This window comes from Sphaerodactylus townsendi, linkage group LG08, assembly GCF_021028975.2.
Source record: "Sphaerodactylus townsendi isolate TG3544 linkage group LG08, MPM_Stown_v2.3, whole genome shotgun sequence".
Classification (NCBI taxonomy): domain Eukaryota; kingdom Metazoa; phylum Chordata; class Lepidosauria; order Squamata; family Sphaerodactylidae; genus Sphaerodactylus; species Sphaerodactylus townsendi.
The window spans coordinates 81,909,374-81,930,998 of NC_059432.1; the positions used below are offsets into that span (position 1 = coordinate 81,909,374).

Consider the following 21,625-nt stretch of genomic DNA (forward strand, 5'->3'; position numbering starts at 1 on the left):
CAGTCAGAGAAAAAAACCCATAGATAGCATTGTAATGATTGCAGGGAGATCATTTTCAAGATCATGTTGCTGGGGGGAAATGGATTTACAAGAAACATAAGTATTTATCCGCCTTTTTAATTGGAAAGGGTTATTCAGAAAAGGTCTATAATGGCACTCACAGAAGGTAAGATTCAGTAAGAAGTCTCCTTCCACTACAGCAAAGCTCCTTAGTGGAGGGTGGTCACTGGATCCAAATCACTTCCTTCAGCAATGCAATAAAAGTCCACAGGAGCTTAATCATCACAATATTCAACATTTAGCACTTGGAATTCAAGTGCTTCCCCTAGGCCCCTTCTGCACATGCAGAATAATGCACTTTCAATCCACTTTCACAATGGTTTGAAGGTGGGTTTTGCTATTCTGCACAGCTGTGATGTGCATTGAAAGTAGATTGAAAGTGCATTATTCGCATGTGCAGAAGGGGCCCTTCATTATCTCAGTAAGCCTTGCAACCTTCACAGCAGGTCACTATTACCCCTTTGCTGCAGATAAATATTGGAGGGGAGGAAGGTGAAACCAAGGAATGGTGATTTGTCTAAAACCTCCAAGACCTCTGTAGAATGGACATACACATTCAGGGCCTGTGGGGTATGGTTGTAGATCACTCTTGGCCATACAGTTGACATTAGTGACAAGGAACAAGCTCTCTGAATTACTTCCGGTAACCTTCAATGTATCTTTTCATTAAAAATGAATGATTTCACCACTACCATGCTTCTGCAATGGAGAAGTAGCCTTGTAGTTTCACTGCTGTTATGTGCTCTACATAGGACTGCCCCTAAAAATAATGTTTTTTGGAAGCTACAGCTAGTATGCAATGAAGCAAAAGGCAAAGGAAATTCTAATCCCTATGCCTACAGACAATATAAATTCTTTTTTTCCCTGTCGCAGACATGAGCATAGCTACAGAAAATGGTGCACGGAGCAAGCATTGAAACTGTGCCACCCAACATCCGTGTGTAGAATAACTCATCCCCCATCTCAGCAGAAAGCAATGAACCGGCAAGCCACTGAACAAATTGAAATGAATTGCAGCTTGATGCGAGGGGGGCGGGGGGGGGGGCGGAGAGAGACAGGGGGTGCATTGGCAGGCTGGTGAAGCTCCAAAACGGGGAAGTCCCCTGCAGCATCTTTCTCAGTCCCTCCCTAGCTTAAGTATGTGTGTTCATCAAAGTTTAGCCATCTTGAGATCATGAACTTCCCATGCCTTGAAGAAAAAGCAGGAGATCATGCAGTGAAGTAGTAATTTTTTAAAAATGGCAGGTGGGGGGGGGGTTGGAAGGAGGGCAGTGGCTGCCAGAGCTGAGGCCACCATGAGCCTCCCCAGGAGCCTTCTCCCCCACCTCACCCTTACCATCTAGACTACCTTAAGCAGGGCTGTGCAGGAGCTTTGAATTGGTCCCGGAAGCAAATTCAGAGCTAATGTAGACGGAACAAGGCTGGGGTGATACAGTTGCTATAACCCATTCCAGTCAACATTTTGGCTGCAGCATTCTGTACCAATTGTAGCTCCCAGATAGTCTTCAAGGGCAGTCCCAAATAGAGCACACTGCAGTCATCTAATCTAAATGTTACCAGTGGCAAAACCTTTCTTGCCTAGGAAAGGCCACAGCTGGCTCATTAGGCAAAGCTGGTGAAAGGCACCACTGTTAAACACTGGCAAGCAGCCAGACTTGGTCCAGTAGCACCCCAAGCTACAACCCCCTTTTTTCAGGGGAATTGCAACCCCATTGTTGAAAAGATACCATTACACATTTACCAAAAACTAGGGTTTAGTACTTCCCTTACTAACCAGGCTTTCAAAATATGGCTTGCAACTGTTTTCAATCCTAATTTAAAAGGAAAGTGAAATTCACAATCTATAGGTTTAGTTATAAGGATAAACTATGCTTGTATTTGAACAGCATTAATAGGGAAAGGTGGAGGGAACATGCACAAAGAAAGGGCTATTTCCAATAGTAGCAAAATAGATGTCTGTGCTCTATTTGAATCAGATCTCTGTTTATGAAAGCTTCTAACACAATAAATTTGTTAGTCTAAAGAAGCCACAGGAGTCTTTTTTCCCAAGACAGACTAATACTGGTACTGTTCCATAATTTATTTGTTTGCTTCATTCATATCATGCCTTTCTCTCCAATGGTGATCCAAAGCTGTTCTCCTTTCCTCCACGTTATCTTTACATAAGCCCTATGAGGCAGGTTAGATTTAATATGTATCACCCAGCAAGCTTCCATGGCAGAGCAGGGATTTGAATCTTGGTTTTCCTTGTTACTTCAAGTTTTGGCCAGAATTATAAGTAATAAGGAAATAGGCATGAAAAAAAACCTATGTTGCCTTACAAATTCTTTCAGTTTCTGGTATGCAGTTCATTCAGATGGAGCCATAAACTTTAGATACCTTTGAAGTTCAAAGCCAGCCTAGTGTCCTATGTAAACCAACATTTCTTTCCTAGAGAAAGTATTGGTAAAAGCAGCAACAGACTGCAAGTCGTTTTAACCTTTGGGCACAGTAAAGTTCTGGCTAGGAAAAGATTGGCCTAGTTTCACTGCTAGCCTTCCACACACACAGTAAGCAAATGCTTTCTCCGAAGTAATTCAGCTGCAAAAGGTTCAAACTCTGTCTTCCTTAAGATACTGAGGAGCAAGTCTCCAGTAAGTTGCTCAATACTTGGAACACTTCCACCTGCTTGTGTTTGCCATTAAGAACTGGAAACATTTTCACTGCCATCTGCTTAACAGATGCTCCAACAAGCATCCTTCAAGACCATTTTTCTTACCAAAACATTTTCAAGATATTTAGCAGGCAACCCAGTCAGTAAGTTTTGGAAGGCTACACGTTGAGAAAAATAAAACAGACTGTTCAGAGAAAAAAAAACCTGAATAAAATTGAAGTGCGTCTGGAAACTGCCTCCCCATCCCCCAACATTCCTTGCCTCATATCTTTCATTATCCAGGCTGTCAAAATGCTTGAGGGCCGCTACACTGATAGACGTTACAATCTCAGAGCATGTGCAGTAAAATAACTGATATGTGCCTACAATAAATTTTAATTGCTTGAACATACCAAGTTTTACAAAAGCAGTAACGTTAATGGAGTTTCATCTTATCAAGGATTTGAAACCAAGGTTCAAAGCCATCCCATTTTCTCATTCAATTAATAGTGGTAACAAGTGGGAACACAAAAGAACTTGCAAGGTGAATTTCCCTCTCCCGTGCTATTTCCTATTTCCTTCAAGGAAGCCCACCACAGCCTCTCTCCTCTTATTCTGGTCCATCAGTCAACTTACCTTTATCTTTCCCTATCTTCAGTTTAATGCCTGACCACTGACACATCCTCCCAGGAAATCTATGTCCAAGTTGCTTGGTGCCAGTTACCAGGTTGGGCTCAGTTGCACAGTGAGGCACCTGCAAAGGGCATCATTTCCCCCTGTCTCATTTCCCCCATGCTCTTTTGTCTTTCCCTAGCAACTCTGATATAATTAACCTTCTCTGCTCTCCTTCCCACCCATCTTTTATCTGACACTCCATCTTCAGCTATACCTATTATGTATTAATTTCATCCATAGCCTGCCTTACTCCACAATGGGGAGCAAAAGCATCTTACCTCATTCTCCCTCTTCCATTTTATCCTCAAAACAATTTAGTGAGCAGGAGCAGACTGAAAGTAAAAAAAAAAACTCTTTAAAAGGGTTCATCCCAAAGCTTGCCCCAAACTTGCCCACAGAAGAGAGGAACAGGCAGTTTGTTTCCCCCTTCCACTCCTTCCAAAAGGGGAATGTAAGGAAGAAGGAAGAGGCAGCCTAAGTAACTGGCCAGGCACTGCTTTCCTTGCCTTGGGCAGGCCAGACGCTGCTTCCCTTTCCTTATGCAAGAAGGCACTGCCTTTCTCAGCTTAGATGGGCTGGCTGGTGTCTCCCACCTCTCAAGTCAGACTTAGTTGAGTGGCTAGAGCATCACTTCCACCTGCCACACTGGGTGTCCCTGCCTGTCACCACCTGGCCTTGGGCTGAGCACTGCCTTACCTTGCACAGGGCTGGGTGGTGTCACCACCTCCAGTGTCACCTGGGTACTACTACCTGCCTTGCCTTGCACAATGCTTGGCCATCTGTTTAGTCTCATTTGAGGTTAAACTGAGGCCAGGGACTACTGCTTGCCTCTCTTCATGTGGGGATGATCCAAGTGCCAACATCTGTCTTGCTTTGTGCAAGTAAAACCAGGTACTACCATCTGTCCCATCTTACCTCTTGCACAGGGCTCTACTGACAAAACTGAAAAGCCACCCCATGAAAGCCAGTCCCTGGCATTCATATGGGAGCTGCCATTGCACATTATCAAGAATCCAGGTGGAGGTAAGTCATGCAAGTTGGGTGGTACCAAGTCACTAGAAGTTGGAGCTGGGCCGAGTCTCAATAAGTCTTCCCTCAAAGGTCAAACTATCCCCAGAAAAGGTTCTCCTTCTACTCCTGCCTTTTATTGACAGACACCATGCCTGTTGTGGCGACCTAGCAACTGAGGGAGTTGTTTTTTTTAAAGACACAGGAGTTTCTTTAATCATTTGGGAGTTTTTAAAACTCCTTAAGCAATTTTTTTTAGATTTTGGATTTTTCTGCAAACCTGGGGTGTTTGTCCTACATTCCCTCTCCACACTTTCCTTGTTCTGGTCCACTTTTGGATCATTTCAGTCTGCTCTCTGAAGCTGATGTTGACAGAGTTCTAGCAGCTGTGAGACCTACCTCCTATCCTCTTGATCTTGTATTAAATATTAGTATACATTGATGCTCACCTGAGACTGAATTCACTTTCCCCCACTCTATTTAGGTTTTCAAATAGTACTCAAAGCTCAGCTCTGAGGAAAGTAGAAGGACATGTTTCATGCTCTTCAATTCTCTGTCAGTATGGATTATGCAATCAAATTTATTGCAGGGTTTATTTAAAACTTTCAGCATTTCAGAATGATAAACAACATGTAAAAGATTTGATCTCATCTAGTGTATTCTAGCACTTTTGTTTAATTAAGACCTTGCTCTCAGTTATCTGGAGCTTCACATGATTTATTATGCTTTGGAGTCTGAATACTCAGCAAACTATATATCTATGGGGCTGCACTGAAACCAAAGATGTTGGCATATAATAAACAGGTTTTTCGGCACTTGAAGACATTTAGTGTGGCATAAGCTTTCATGAATTTATACTGCGACAAACTTATTAAAATACCACAGTGCTCTTTTTTGTAGCATGCTGACATGATTTTGGAATGTTAACTTAATAGCAGAGGATCCATAATGCAATCATCTGTTACATTATGAACTGGACCTAGAATATGGTTTTGATTGTTCCTCTATTGTAGGCAGATTACTAAAGTAGCCCCCCAAAAGTAGAACTTCCTGTGTCTGGGACAACACAGCTGTCACCAAAAAGCAGAGCCCTCTCAGCTCCTTCTGATAGGTGTACCTGGAGGATAACTAACCCATGAAGTTACCACATCTTACTGTCTTTGGGATGCCAGTCCTACACTGCCAGGGGCTGTGGTGTCCGAGGAAATCTGATTTTCAGGGACTGTGGCATCACAGTGTGCATTTTCCTGATCTCTGTGAAAAAGACCGTAGAGACTGCAGAAATTCCTGGAGTATCATGGAGGGTGTCACTTCCAGGTAGAGCAGTGGTTCTCAATCTTCCTAATGCCATGACCCTTTAATACAGTTCCTTATGTTGTGGTGACCCCCAACCTAACATTTATCCATTTCACAGATGGAGAACACTGATGCAGACAGTCTTAGGTGACCCCTGTGAAAGGGGTCGTGACCACAGGTTAAGAACCACTGAGGGATCGTGACCACAGGTTGAGAACCACTGAGGTAGAGGTTTGGAGAACATGATGTTTTCTGAGTAATGTTCTAGAAATTCCTACAGTCTCTATGGTCTTTAATAGGAAGATAACATTGATAGTGATACTCTATGAATTACACAGAGATGGGGGAAATTCCTAGAGAACCACAATCAGTGCTACCCTCCCCCTTTTTCCTCCTACTCAAATAATCAAGGGTGAGGGACTGGGGCTAAAGGCAGGGGTTTCACAGATTGGCAAATGACAAGCCTATACTGATTCCAAACATCAGAATTATTGGCATGTCACTTCTCATTGGCAGGCTATATTTCCAATTCAAACACACTTTACAAAAAAGGACAACAGGCAGAATAAGTTTGATCACTACATCACAGATGTCAGAGAATGCTAGCATATAACCAGATATTAATCTCTTCTGCCTTTGGCAAGACAGCGCCAAGTACAAGATGAAACATTCTACATGATGTTCACTTGCTACTTAAGTGCACTTGAAGATACCTCTTCTATTAGGTCTAAGTGAATGTTCTGTTGACATGTTGTTTCTTTCATGTACTCCTTCACTGAATCTGGTTAGAAAGATGGAAGTCTGGCTATTGAAAGTAACACCAAGTTCATATAATTCATTATTGCATTTTGTGAGGTCCAAGTGGCTACAGTTTGCTCCTTTGGACATCATTTCCCCTGCCCCACACACAACAAAACATGAACCTTGCTTACAAGGTGCTTTCCTAGCCTTAACAACATGATTTTCAATTATACGCCAAACACAATAATTTATTAATTATCAAATGCTGCTTAGAAAGCATACCTATAAATCTAAAGAGCAGCATAACTTGCAGGGATGTCTATTTTTATTAGCACAAATTTACTTAAATGAAAGCACTATAGATTGGGAGAAAATGGATAATTAAGTTGGTTGTCAGATTTACTGCATCAGCTATGTTAGCCTCCCAGCAGTTCCCCAATACATCCTGGAATCTACCAGACAAAGAAGAAAAGGCGGCCTCATCATAATGCTTAGAAATAAGCCCTGAATATTAAAAGCCCAGTGGTGTACATAGAGAGTTTCAGTGGACAAACTAAAACTTCCCAAATCTCCCCCTCAAAAAAATTTCACACTGTAGCAGAAGTCATTCTTGAATAATCCTCGTCTTTGGGAGGCATACATTTAAGAGACAACAAAGGGAAGTGGTCTCAAAATACTCCAGTGTGTATGTAGAAATTCCTTGCTCAGATCAACTGCCAGAGACAAGCAAAAGTATTGTTCAAGGTGACAACATTTTTTCACAATATTTCACAATATATATATTTTTGCTTTGACTGTTCATTCCTTCCCATCTTTAGAATTTTACCGACACCAGTAACTCCTACCCATACCAACTGGTCCTGAGAAACTTAGAGGTGGTGGATGGTCTTTGTTCTGCCAGATTGGAGAAAGTGGAGTATAGTCTATATGCAGCAGATAATACAGTCCCTCTCCCTCCCCTCCAGAGGGTATAGGCCATCCGCCTGCCCATGCCTGGGCAGATTGCGTAGCGGCCTCCCCACCCCCAAGCCCTTATGGGGGTCCAGGATAGTTGGGGAGGCAGGCACACAGCCATCGTCTCCCCCAAAATGATACATCACCATGCCCAATCTGCCAAGCTGTGACAAATTAAAATAAACACAGCCAACATAACAATTGTAACAATGCTTAAAACAATCCAAGCAACAATCCAACAATCCAAGAGGAAAGGGTGGGTGGGAAACAACCTGGGCAGTGGAAGGGGAAAGGGGGTGAGGAGACGACACATGGGTAACACTTTATTGCTGTGCTGTGCCCCGCCCTTGAGGAGGCTGCCACACTTGGCCGCCTCCTGAGCTGGCCCACTCAATGGTCCTGCCCGCTGGGCAGCATGTGTTCAGCTCAGAGCCTCCTTCACTTTCCCCTACCCCTTTTGTGTGGCAACTTGTGCCTACAGGTAAGTTTGTGCAGCATATATAAAACCAACTTTTTCTTTTATACTGCATTTTAATCTTCAATTACATTATACATCCTATCAAAAGTTACACTTCCTAACCACCACCACCCCAAATAAACAAAGATATTGAAGCCATCATGGCTGAACCCTTGTACTAAATTTGGTGCAGTGCCTTACACTACAGTTATTGGGGACACCCAATCCAAAGATGCTCGTAAACCTGTAGTTCGTACATACTTCAGTAAGCACCTTGCAGGTGGGGTTAGCCCCTGAGACAAGAATCAAAATATATTATTCAGAATTTGTCAGTTGGAAATTATGAAACCCAAAGCCCCTTGAACATGATGGATCCAATTCCAGCAATTTCCATTTAATGAATTTCAGCTTCAGCACAAGGTCCTGACAACTATCATCAACAGCTTATTACTTGCTCTTAGATTTATCATGTTCCAGATTTATCATGTTCCAAGCAATTCCCAAGCTTGTTCATAACACTTCCATTTCATGTATGAATATACCTTCCATTATATATAAATAGATCTAAATGCAATGTCATTTCAAAAACTACACAAGGCTATCTAATAAATAAGTTCTATTTATTTCACAAGGGACCAATGCTTTAAAGGATCTGTGAAGATTATCAGAGAGCCATAAAATGTGAAAAATATCAGTCAGTCATAAAATTCACTTTTGGGAGAGACATAAAGGATAGTCCATTTACCAGAGGCAAATCAAATCAAAGATCCAGTGCCTGTAATAATTATCAGACAACCAACAGATAGAGTTCAGTAACCATAGCAACTCATCCGAGCTATCACTCACACAAACAACATCAGAGAAGTTACCAGTGATTTCATCCTGAAGCAGAAGTGGTCACAAGAAGGTGAAAACAATTTTCAAGGACATTACGCAGAAAGCCAATTGGCAATGACAGCAAAATCTGCTCACAGTAAACCACCACAATAAATTTCAATTTGGCTGTATCATCTTGTGTCACAAATTATTAAGTGGAAGTGATTCTGAGCCCTGGTTATTAGATATAGCCTTAATAATAAAAGTGCCAGGTATGCATTTCACAGCAAGATTGAAAAACTGAGAAAGCTAGTTCCATGTGCCATGCAAAATAGTCTCACATAGGTCTCCAGGAAAGCTCTGATAGTTCACTTAAGAAAAGCAGTTTCAACTGCTGGAGTTGGAAAGATATCAAAAGTGTGCAAAATACTGCATCTTACTTTGAGTAAAGTTTTACAGGAAAGACTAACTGAGGTTGCCTTCAATAACAATTATATCTCTCACTAAGGAATAACTTAGAACTTTTAAAAGAAATTAAACATGTGTCAAGCTTTTATAGTAAAGCAAATCCACTCCATGTGACTCTCATGAAAAGTTCTCTTCAAGAAGCCTGATCCTTTATAATTCTCAATATTATGTTTTCTAATGCAAATCCAAATAATTTAAAGTAAAATTTCAGACTATCATTTCATCTATTACTATGTTTTCAAAACTCAACACATTTATTATAACTTGGTTCATTATGTCTTCCTCATCAAGATGAGATATATATATATATATATATATATATATATATATATATATATATATATACATGAAATATATTAACAGACTTCAATCATTCTGAAATAGAATTGAATGCCATCAATTTACAGACACTGACAAACAAGGAAGTAGAAGGACATTGAATGCAGCTATATGACCAATATGTTCCATCTTAAAACATTACATTACATACTTCTCCATATAACCATGAAGATTTATAACAAAATATTTGCTACTGGCTATCAATTTTTTAAAAGGTGAGCATTTCAGTGGAAATATGCTTTCTTCAGAAAATAGTAATGAGAGTTAACTGCATAATCTGGTCCAGAACTCCAAGCATGCTGATGCACACAATGAACTATTGCACAATATACAGTTCGACGCAGCAATTCAAGAAAAGGAGTATACCCTGGGATTTTTAAAAAGCCCAGCAGATCTTCTTCCTTCACTAAAAGCATGTAAACAATCTTCCAAAAGGTCTGGATAGATCTTTCTCATGCTCAGGTTATAATGTGGCATGCGGCAAGCCTATATAGCTCTCTGGTTTCCCTTATGCAAGATAAGAACAAGGACAAGAGCAACCACATATTCGGACTTAAGCTTTTCTCATTCACTTCATTAAATGCTTAAGGAGCTGTGATTTGTTCCCTGAAGGCTAATGATCAGTGACCTCCACAACTGACACAAGTTCTCCTTTCTCCAGTCCACTTTACATACCTATCTTAGCATTCATTCACAAAATTAATTCCCATTGGCTTCATTAAGTATTCTAAAAATGCAGAAAGTGAATGAAAATGTGACAGAGCTTTCTCTGGAAAGAAAAACACCAGCTATTATGCTGAATTCAGCATGATAGTTGTCTTTCTACTGATATCCTCCATCTGATTATTCATTTTCATTACAGGGCCACGCTCGTTTCAGTACACATCCTAAACATCAAACCCTGTGAGCTTTTCTAAAGTAATAAACACCTACCTAAGACTCAGACATTCCCCTTACTTCAACAAATATTTATGTCATTTGTCCTCAAACACAGAATACCACTCTATTCATTGCAGCCTAATATCTGTTACATGACCTTTCTACAGCTTTGCCCCTTTGCCTAACCTGAGTAGCTGGATCAGTATCTTCCTCAAACTTTGTAATTTTTTCCCTTTTACTGTTCTTCAGCAGACCAAACTACGGATTAGTATTTCCTGATCTTTTAATGTAGTCCTAAAACTAATTCAATAGGATCTTGCAACAATTTTTTATAATGTCCTTTCGGTTGACTCTGAAACTTTAAGGCTCAGTGAGTATACGACTCACTTTCCTGGTCAGTTATGCAGCATTCAGCAGCATTCAGGACCGATGGGTCCATTATGCATAAAACACTTGTTTCAGGGCTCTTCTGTGAGAAGTGGGCTTGCAGAGGGGTCTCCTTGCATTTTTCTGTGTACAGCTGAGGAGTCATTTTTCTGCCTGTTGGCTTGCTGGTCTCAATTGGTCTCTGCAGCTTTTCCTGGTTCTCTTAACTCTGCCCATCAACTCCTCTTAAAGGCACAGATCTAATCACACACCTATCTGCAAGATAAAGGGCTTTGTTAATGTATATCCTTATACCTGTGATAGCAAAAATATCAATATTGTAGCCCCTTTTCCAACATAACCCCCCCAAAAAAGAAACACAAAGCTGTTCCCTAGATCACATGCTGCTGAAGAAGGGAACCATGTGCTAGATCTGCCTCCACATACACACTTTTTCTTTCTCTCTTCCTCTTCCTGCTGCCTCAGTAAGGAAAATTGTTTTAAAATACAATCTTTGTTTGAAATAAAGTTGTAAAAAGCCCTCCCAGACATTGGAGAGGGCAGAAGCAGAGAAGGGGAAAGCAGAGTGGAGCCAGAAAGAGACCCTGATTGTGTTGTTCCAATCGATATATTGATACAAGCTTTTAGAGAGGTGGAGGGGGAAGTGTGCAATGCAGTACGAGGTAGTGGGGGAGTGAGACTAGGCAGGTTGGCTGTGGGCAGTGGAAAGAGGTCCATGGCAAAGCTGTGCTCACAGGCAACTCTACCCGCTCTGGCTGTGAAGCAAAATTAAATTTGTGCTAGAAGTGGTCTTGCTTGCTGTGGGGAGAATAAAAATTAAAAGCAGGGCTTGAGAAAATACATCCCTACAAGAAATCTTGCTGTGACACATATTGGCCCTCATTGCACAGCAGATGCCTTGTGGATAAGCAGCCATAGATTTCCTTGCTGCTGCATAATAGTGGGGTTGGGATGTTGCAGTACGCTCTCTTCTAAAAATCCTCATAAAGATGGTTTATATGGAACAGAAGGAAGTCTGCTTCGAGATAAAACCACATATTTCATAGAAAAGGCTGCAGTCTTGAAGACACTTCCCAGGAGTCAGCTCCACTGACCCACAGACACTTACTTTTAAGTAGACCAGCTTAAATTCAGTGTGTTTTCAATTGACAGTAAGGCTAATATACACTAGACCGGTTATCATCTCCCTTCTGAGGAATCTAATTTGCATACATCTCAGCAATATTGAGGTCAATAACAATTTTGATTTTAGAAAACACAAATATTGTAAGAAGCAAACCAGCAGGCTGAATATTAAGAAACACTATTAATTGGCAATATTTTAATGAGCAAGGTTTAATAGTGAACAATAGGCTCTTTAATGAAACATATACAAAAACGCACATCCCATTCATATACTATAGCATGGAAGAAAAACAGATTCAATGCTGATATTTTTCCATGTATTTGTTTGGGAATCTTCCTTTGCTACAGATGCAGTAATAAAGTTCAAATTACCACTTTATAAAATGGCAAAAAGCCTTGAACAAGCTAGTTTTTCCCCATTTGGGGCTTTAATGACATGGAGGAGAACTGTTCCCACCAAAAGTCACAAAAGGAAGTGGCTTTAAGAACACATGCCTCAGTTACCAATTGTGGTTAGAAGCAGCCAATATCAACTATAAGCTAGAGTTCACAGTTAAACCACATAAAAATGTGGAATCAAAATGATCCAATACTCAACTAATAAGTCATAAAGTATACACATGCTAAAAACTGTCTTATTAGAATGAATACAGAAATTATTCTGCAAGATTCTGTGCAGATTTTAGAATGAGTACAGAAATTATTCTGCAAGATTCTGTGCAGATTTTAGGAACCAAGGCTCACAGGGAAGTAAAAGATTTTATGTGCAGCAATTCATTTTTTAACTTAGGGTAACTTTTAAACTTGCTGTCCGTTTTTATAAGTTAACTGTACCTTTCTTTTCTGTTGCAAAATCTTCATAATATCTTACAATTCCTGAACACCCCATCAAAATAGAATGAATGCAAGCTACAGTAGAATGCAACATATCAAAAATCAGCAGCAATATAAGACAAAAAGTCAGCTATTATTAATGGTTCATATGACTACAACAACATTAATCTGACATCCAAATCACAGTAATGATAATGGTAGGCCACTATCCCTGGGGACAGAATTCTAAGAAAGGACACAAACTACGTTCTCCATTAAACATCCACTTGAAGATGGATGGATAAGTTCCTTTGAGGAAGATCTTAATTCTCAAGCAAGTTTGTATGGAAAAAAGCACGTATCTAGATAACCTGATGCTCTGGAGTTTACAAATCTGAACCAGCATCTTGAAATATATTTGGAAACACATTGGACTCAAATGAAGATTTAAAAAAAAATACTGGGATATGCAACATTTCTATTTTGGAGGACTATTGTATTACCAAATAATAAATGTGACATTCCCACTTTAGAAGAATAAAAATCTTTTGTTTAGTGATCTTCCAAACAAAACAAAATACAGTATCACACACAAAACACAGTGAGCTAGCAAATTCTGTTTCAAAACATATACATTTCCATTCAACTAACATCTTGTCTAAAAAAGATCAAGTGACAGACATCTGAAGCCTCCTTTGAATAATCACAATCTTTCCTGTGCTACTGAAAATCTATGCAAGTGTCACTCCAAGTACAAATGAACATATCAGCCCGTGTGATGGAAACAAGACAAGCAACACTTGTTGTTTTGAAAAGGAAAGCTACGTATCTGATTTAAACAGATTGGAAGTATTTAATAGAAATGTTACGCTTATGACATAACCTTGTACATTACAGCCAACTTTCTTAACCCCTGTCATTCTTCATTACAGCAATGAGTGGTTTGAAGCAGCAACACAATAAAACTTATTTATAAAGCTTCTTCGGCAGTGCCTTCCTATACCCAGGACAAAGCAATAAGAAATTTGGTTTGTGTAATTTGCACAGGGCTGCCAACTTCATAGTGCAGAGAACAGGCCTCCTCTGCAGAATTAATTCCAAGTAATCCCATTGGAATTACTTAGCGCATGCTTGTGATGGGAACAACTAACCATTCCATGAGTCCCTTCCCCAAAAATGATTTAGTTAATTACTTGGAAACATTCCAGTTGCAGCTGTGTTGGAAGAAAACTGGGGCAGAAGTGCTAGCACAAGAGCATCAACTGTGTGCCAGAACTGCAGCGACAAGGCACACTGGCTCTCTTAGCCTGGCTTGGAACATGGCCGCTGCTTCTAAGCAGCACTTTATAGAATCACCATCATCTATTGCATATATACGCCAGTTCTTCTGCAGTAGAAGTATTTCTTACTACATGTTTATCCCACCAAGGACCTCACGGCAGCGTACATCATTCTTCTCTGCTCCAGTTTACCTTTACTAGGAATTGCTGTTTCAAAATAGTGAAATAGATTCAGCAGACAGTATGGCTGGCCCAGCATCACCCAGAAATTTCCTGGTACAGTGGGGATTGAAAACTGAGACTGCAAGATCCTAGCTAGCCCAACTAGGTCTGCCAGCTCCAACTTGGGGAATTCATGGAGATTTGAGGGTGGAGCCTAAGGATTGCAGCATTGGACCTCAGTGAGCTATAATGCCATAGATGCACTCATCACATTTTAATGTTCACAGGTTTTCAAAAATAGTGGGGGAGGGCTAACTAAACTATGCCAGCATCTTTAACATTCTGAATGTCAGTAAATAATCAGGATGCTAGCCAAAACCAAAGCCACCAAGGCATCTGTTCTTTTTGGCCACTTTCCCAATAATCACACAGTTTGTGGTGGTGTGTTGTTTCAGAACACAATGAATCAACATTTTTTTGTTTCTCTGTGAAAAATTTAGCCTTAGTGTTTTCATAGCAATTGCGCTGTTCTTCTTGCCAGTACCCACAGAGTTTAAATCATCAGAGGAGACCAAACAAATGGCCAGGTCCATTGAACTGGCATGAGATAATCACTTTTTCATCACACAGCTATGGGTTTAACAAAGTTTAGCTTTCACTACATCAATTCAAAACTGCCCATAAAGCCTGCAGCTCAAATTGAACAATTTCTTTGACAGAATTGTAGCTCTTGCTGAATTCTGGAGTGTCTGGCCAGATGCTCTCAGAAGTCCATTGAAGCCCAGACCATTTTCAGTTTTTAAAGCCAATGGTTCCAAACCCCTCGTATCTTTGGGATCGCATTACCCCATATGTCCCCACTCGGCCTCTGCGTTTAGCAGAGGCCAATTTACTGGTGGTTCCTGGCCCCTCAATGATGCGGCTGGCCTCCACTTGGGCCAGGGCCTTTTCAGCCTTGGCCCCTGCCTGGTGGAACACTCTTCCTCCAGCTGTCCAGGCCCTGCGGGATCTTGGTAATTCTGCAGGGCCTGTAAGACTGAGTTGTTCCACCGGGCCTTTGGAGTGTCCAGCTGCTGATTGAGGTGCCCCTTCTATTCTATTCCTCCGGTTTCGGAGTCCCCCTGTCATCTAGGGGACCCACTTTTTGTTCTGTTCCCCCCTCCTTGGAAGGGTTTAATTGGGGTTATTGCTGACACCATTTTTATTGAATTTACCGCTGTGTTTTAAATTTTTTAATTTAAATTCTAATTTAATGGGGTTTTTGTTTGTATATATTAAATGTAGAATCTGTGTTATGCACCGCACAGAGCCCTTCAGGGGTTGGGCGGTATAAAAATCCCATAAATAAATAAAATAAATATAAATAAATCCTGGCAACCTGCAGGCAGATTGAGGGTAGAGACATGGAGGGCAGCAAAGCTGTTGTTGTGTGACTTCTTGGGGAAACACACAAGTAAGGTAGGGTAGTTCTAAGAACTGCTGGAGCTGCCCTACGTTACTTGCAGGTTTTCCCCAGAAGAGATGTAGCAATGTTGTAGCATTTCCCCCTCCTGCTGACATTTCAAGTGGCAGCAGGCAAGGAGGATTACCAGCAGAAGACCCACACCATAGAGAGAGGTCTGGAAGACCCGTAGCCACAACAGAAATAAACATGACACATGAAAATAAAATCAGAGTGAGATACTATTTATGAAACTTATCAAAGATAAAAGAAATAACAAGTGTCTAAATTTGATGGCCACTGTGAGGTCCAGGTCAAATGGTCCTTCCATTCCACTCTCCCCCCTCCCCTGAATCGGCCCTGCTCCAGTATAGAAGTGAATGCACCTGAGTGTTTTTCAGGTTGCCCTAGATGTTTGGTGGTAGACAACCACATTTTAATATGAACATTAGTATGAAATAAATATATTACATACAGATTTTTTAAAACCATCAAACACAAATATTTTTTACAACTCCAGGATTAATGTGAACTGAAGGTGAAATCTGTTAGGTAAAATCTTTGTGACTGGTTTATATTGACAAAATAATAATGGGTGGTGCAAAGTAAGAACACATTGTAGCTTTCTAAATAATTGTTTATAGGGTGTTTGGATTTTTCCTCTTCTTCCAACTTTTTTTTTGAGTGGAATGATCCCAAAGATGACACAAATTTTGAATCAATACACACCTTGCACCCAGTGTGCGCCCGTGTCTTCATTAATGGAGTTGTGGTGCACAGCTCAATGGCTTCTGGCTCATGGAAGATCACCGTAGGGAGAGGCTCCTTCCGAAGGGTTAAGACATTTAGCTTAGTCTTCAACATGGTCTGAAAGTGCTATGTGACAAAAAGTGTGAGAGAGAGATCATTAATATTTTTTCTGCAAAATGTGTCTCCTTAATATCATAGCAAAAATTGGAGGTCAATATTTCTACCTGATGTATTCTAATAATCAGTGTAGTGATGCATACATATAGCTGCAAGGAATGCAAATTGCTTTAGAAGAAAGCTACACATTAAACCAGAGGTAGACAGAGATGAGAACTGAAGATCTCCCAGAATTACAACTGATCCCTGCAGTGATAAATTCCCAAGGAAGAAACCTAACTTCAGACAGTGAACACTACAGTAACACATCCCCACTGAACCCACTCCTCTCTCCAAACTCTGCCCTCCCAGGCATCCCCCAATTTCCAGAAATTTCCCAAGGAGAAATTGGCAGTACTAAAAAACAAAAAAGGTGACAAGTGAAAATTTTTAAGGCTCACACAGACAATCCATATTAAATAATTAATGTTCTTTGTTCAATAATTTGAACTCCATCAAATTAATCTCTCTGCTCTGCTAATATAGAAATTAATTTTTTTAAATTTTAGAATAAGGGAAAGTAATCTGAGGAATCAGAGTTACATTCTGAATGAAGTGTCTTGTCAGAATTCAGTAGAGTACTGCCTTTTTATTTTGTTTATTTACATTACAAAATTTATATCCTGCCTTTCTGCCTTCACAAGGGCAACCAATGCAGCCAGCAAATTAAAACATACATAATAAAATCACATTTTAGAAGTATTAAAATCAACCTTCCTCAGAAACATTATATTGCATCTGAATATTTATGTTCCACAGGCACATATTTCATGTTTAATTTAAATTTATCTTAGCCTCATATTTAAAAACAATTAAATAGAATATTGAGATGCTGAGTTCTCTCAGCCTTTTCCATCTCTGGACCGTGACAGGTGCTTGGCTTGGCCCCAGTGGCTCATGATCCCTGTGTGGTTCTGGCAGCCCTATCCATCATGGCCCCTCCCTCTCCTCCACAGCATGGCTGCTGGGGATGCTGATACAGTTATGGTCACTGACAGCGAAATGAAAAGACTTTTTCCTGCAATCTGCCACATAACAAAACCCTACCGGGAGCAGACCAGTAGTGTGACAGTTGCACTGCAGCCAATCACACCAGCACTGGCACCCTTCAGGATTGCTCTGTTCATGTCAGCCAAGAGCTAGCACACCTTGTTATCATGGGAAAAGGTTGTTATTAATAGTTGTAGATAGAAATAAAAAATAAAGAGATGTCTTCTTTCAGGCTTCTTACTGTATATCCTGCCAATATCACAAAACAAAGCCAATTGCTTTTACAGAAATTTTGCAGAAATTACATGAACATCAGCATGCAAACGCAGAAGGGTGGCTTTGATAAAATGCAGTGCCTTTAAAATACTTGGCACAGCATATGTCTGTTACGATACATCGTTATGACAGGAGTTCAAAATGAAACCCCCTCTATAGCTTGTTATAGTTTCACATCATTATTTAAGTAATGTGAAAACAATATTGACCAACCAAGTTCTTATTATACCATGCTAACTACAGTACAATTAGGAAAATATGGGTACATAAAGTGAAAGTTGCCTTGGCATCACTTGGAACTGGCATCCAGAGGTAAAGATATTATTTAGATGATTACGTCATACCACAAGGCTACTCTGAAAGATACTAGATGAAAGGCAAGCACATCAATATCTAAAATAAGCTTTTAAAAGTTTATTAAAAATCAGTGGAACCAATAAATAAATAATAAATGACAAAACTACAGGGGTTGAGGGAGAATCACAACTGTCCCGTTTGCCTAAGTTATCTAAAGACACATGCCTAGTTCAAGCAGGAGTGACTCTATTGTACATAACGTCACATTAAAGGTAAATAATACTAAGCCAAAATGGTTTTGTAGAATTGTCTGCTTAAGAAATTCGCCAAGCATTAACACTGAAGCAAAAGGCTGCAACCATTCCAAACCTTTTATCAGGACCTCAGGAATTGGTGGAAGGACGACTGCAGCGTAGCATCTAATTCCCGCTGACATGAAACGTCATATAGTGACAAAATAGGAAATCACATCTTGACATCCAAGATCTGCCTTGCCCACAAGACTTAAATACAACATCTGAGTCTATTAATCTTTTATCAGTGGAGACATTGTTTTAATTTCTAAGTGAGCAGCAAACATGCGCCAAAGCTCAATAAAGTATGCAATCTGTAACAGATGTAGTAAAGGGGCTACAGATTGCAAAGTAGTTAGTTTTAAAAAGCACTTTATATGCATGCACAGAGAGTAGCTTTTCATACCAAGCTACTGGATAAGAGTTTTGTATACTGTCAAGCCAAAAGAATGGACTCCAAAGAAATGGAATCTTCAAGCAAGTTACTTCAGTTTCAGAGAAGGAACAAATTTTAATAATGGAATAAAGAATATTCAAGGAAAGGTTTACATGTCTGTTACTTGCATTTGGACAATCTTTCTAATCCCGGCATGGATTTTACGTTCTAGTAAATATCTCCAGTCCAGGATAATAGGTTTGGAGAAAAGCCTAGATGACACAGCAGTATCTCAAGATTTCACTCAACTACTTAAATGGTGGAATCTCTAAAGGAATATCTCTCTACTGTAAAAATGTAGGTTTAATACTCATTGGAGGAGGAATTCTCCTGCAATGTGTTCTGCAGATGCCAATTTGTTAAGCATTTTGTTCTTTTTATTTAAGGCCCAAGAGCACTGTAAATATCTTTCATCCTCAGCAACTATTTAAGTATTCTGTTTTGAGCCAAGAACAGTCTCTAGTTGTCATGCCTGAAAGCTTATTATAATAGATACAAAAAGTCTTTTTTTAAAGAAAAAAACTGTTTCGTAAACCCATTCCTGCCAATGATCACCATACAGAACTATGACATTCTTCAGATCTTAGAAAACCAAATTATACAGAATATCTATACATAGCAAAGCAGACTCGACTTACTTAACAGCATGTTTGTTCTGAAATATGCCAAGCCAGCTTGGTAAAGGTAAAGGTGCAAGTCCTGAGTCACTACTGACCAATGGGTGTGATGTCACATCACAATGTTTAGGCAGACAATGTTTACAGAGTGGTTTGCCATTGCCTTCTCCAGTCATCTACCATTTACCCCCAGCAAGTTGAATACTCATTTTACCAACCTGGGAAGGATGGAAGGCTGAATCAACCTTGATTTCCGTCGGGATCAATCTCAAGTCATGAGCAGAGCTTTGACTGCAGTTTACCACTCTGCACCATGAGTCTCCTTAAGCCAGCTTTGTACAACAATAAAAGCTATTAGATTAGTCCCCACAAATACAGTACCCTATTTCATGTTAGCCTAGAGAAATTTTCATTTCCCAAAAGTAATATTTTTATAATAGCCCAATCAGAACTCCAGGCAACTGTGGACAGTGCCACTGTGGTGCCACCCCACTGCCTACAGAGGGCTTTCCGGTGGCATGAGGAGGCAGAAAAAGCCACAAAAACTCCCCACACATGAAAAATCCCTCCAAAATGGTGGTGTAAGTCCAGGACCTAGGCTGTGGCACAAATATCTGCAAAGCTGGGGTAGAAACAGATTCACATCAGCTCCACCCCCAGGAATGCCCCATCGTTCACTGGCATCTGATTGGGATACCAGCACAGCTCCACCGGGGTCAGAACTTCCAGCTTTTGCCATCACGGTGCTGAGTGGCAGACAGCTGCCACCACCTTCACCCTCTCCGCCAGGGTGGGTGCTCCTTGTGCCAACAGAGGAAGCAAATGTGTTGGTGCAGCCTCATGCTGCCTCCACAAGAAGATTCAGCCCCCCAGATTGGGCCATGATTTACAGAAAACATAGCCTAACCTATCACACGGTGTTGTTGTGACTGGAATGATTGTGTAGATAAAACAGAGGAGAGGAAAAAATGTAAGCCACTTTAGGTCCCATTGGGGAGAAAAGGGTAAAAAATGAATTAAAATAAATAATACATAAAATTCACAACGTTATAATCCAGAGAACCATCTTCAGTGCGCTGAAGAGACATACCCCTTTCTGTTAACATGGAGAATGTCTGCATCACACTATACTTGCTGGGTAGAAAAAAGACCCCAAAGTACAAGCACTGGAAATTATTCATTTTTGACATTTTCCTTTACAGTTTATTGAATGCTATGTTAGTTTTGTAAACTGCTCTGAGACCTCTGCATAGGGAGAGGCATACGTTAGGGGGAGAAAAATCCATAGTCAATGCTAACAAATGCTACTGAGAGGCCGAGATGAATCAACAAGAATGCACGCTTCTATGAGGATCCCAGCTAAGATTATAAATCAGAACAAGAAGGGCCATTTCCACTGGCCCAATCCCAGGCTTGACTCTGGATTGAAACTGGTCTAGATAATGTCTTATGCACTTTGACTCACCAAAAGAGCACAGGGTTATCATACTTAGAACTCTGCATAATTAATTTCCTATTTTCATGTTTAGGAGAAGACATCAAGACATCTCTGAAGAAATAGGCCTGAAGAACTAAAAGAGTCTTTAACTTGGAGAGTTGTTGCTCGCAAGAATAGTTGCTAGCTGTGCAGATGACATCAAACAACATGGAGTCTGGATAACACACAACATGCACACAATACAGATTTTGAGTTTATGGGCAAGTTCACAGATGCAAGGAAAGGTGTTCCTGTTCCTGTTCCTGTGGAAGATGCTGCCTGTAACCTAAGGTCCTGTGCATATTTGCATGTACTCAAATCTACTATATTTATTACTGTAACCGTTCACATATGCTTGGGTAGATTAAAATATAGCTCAAATTAACCCATGGTTTAAGAGACCACATAGCATCTTTGTTCAAGCTTGCTGTCAGCCTGATATACATTGAGGTACTACAAATTACTGTTGATTCATCACTGTTGCACCTCACTGGGGTCTGATCCACAAAAGCTTATGTCACAATATTTGTATTATTGAAGTACTATGCACTGAAGAAAGAAACAGAAGAATGGATCATTTAATGTAAGGAGCCAGCCAATTAACACCACTTTCTCTCCAAAAGGATTGAGGTGGGTAAGAAGGAATCAAAAAGTTATAGACCTAACAGCCTAACAAAAAACATTGTTAAGACTAGACCTTTACATACAGAACAATCTGATGTCAAGTTCTGCATATGAAATCTTTGTATTATATGAACAGTAGATACTTGATTTAGGAAACAACAAGTAAAATTGTTGTT

At 40.2% G+C, this 21,625-nt stretch overlaps 1 protein-coding gene across 1 annotated transcript in view; it reads right to left on the minus strand.

Moving 5' to 3' along the window:
* PID1 (phosphotyrosine interaction domain containing 1) overlaps positions 1-21,625 on the minus strand; it is a 125,370-nt gene that overhangs the window by 48,834 nt on the left and 54,911 nt on the right. The window contains exon 2 of the mRNA XM_048506505.1: positions 16,263-16,409. Coding sequence (XP_048362462.1) covers positions 16,263-16,409 — 147 coding nt within the window. The remainder of the gene's footprint in view (positions 1-16,262; positions 16,410-21,625) is intronic.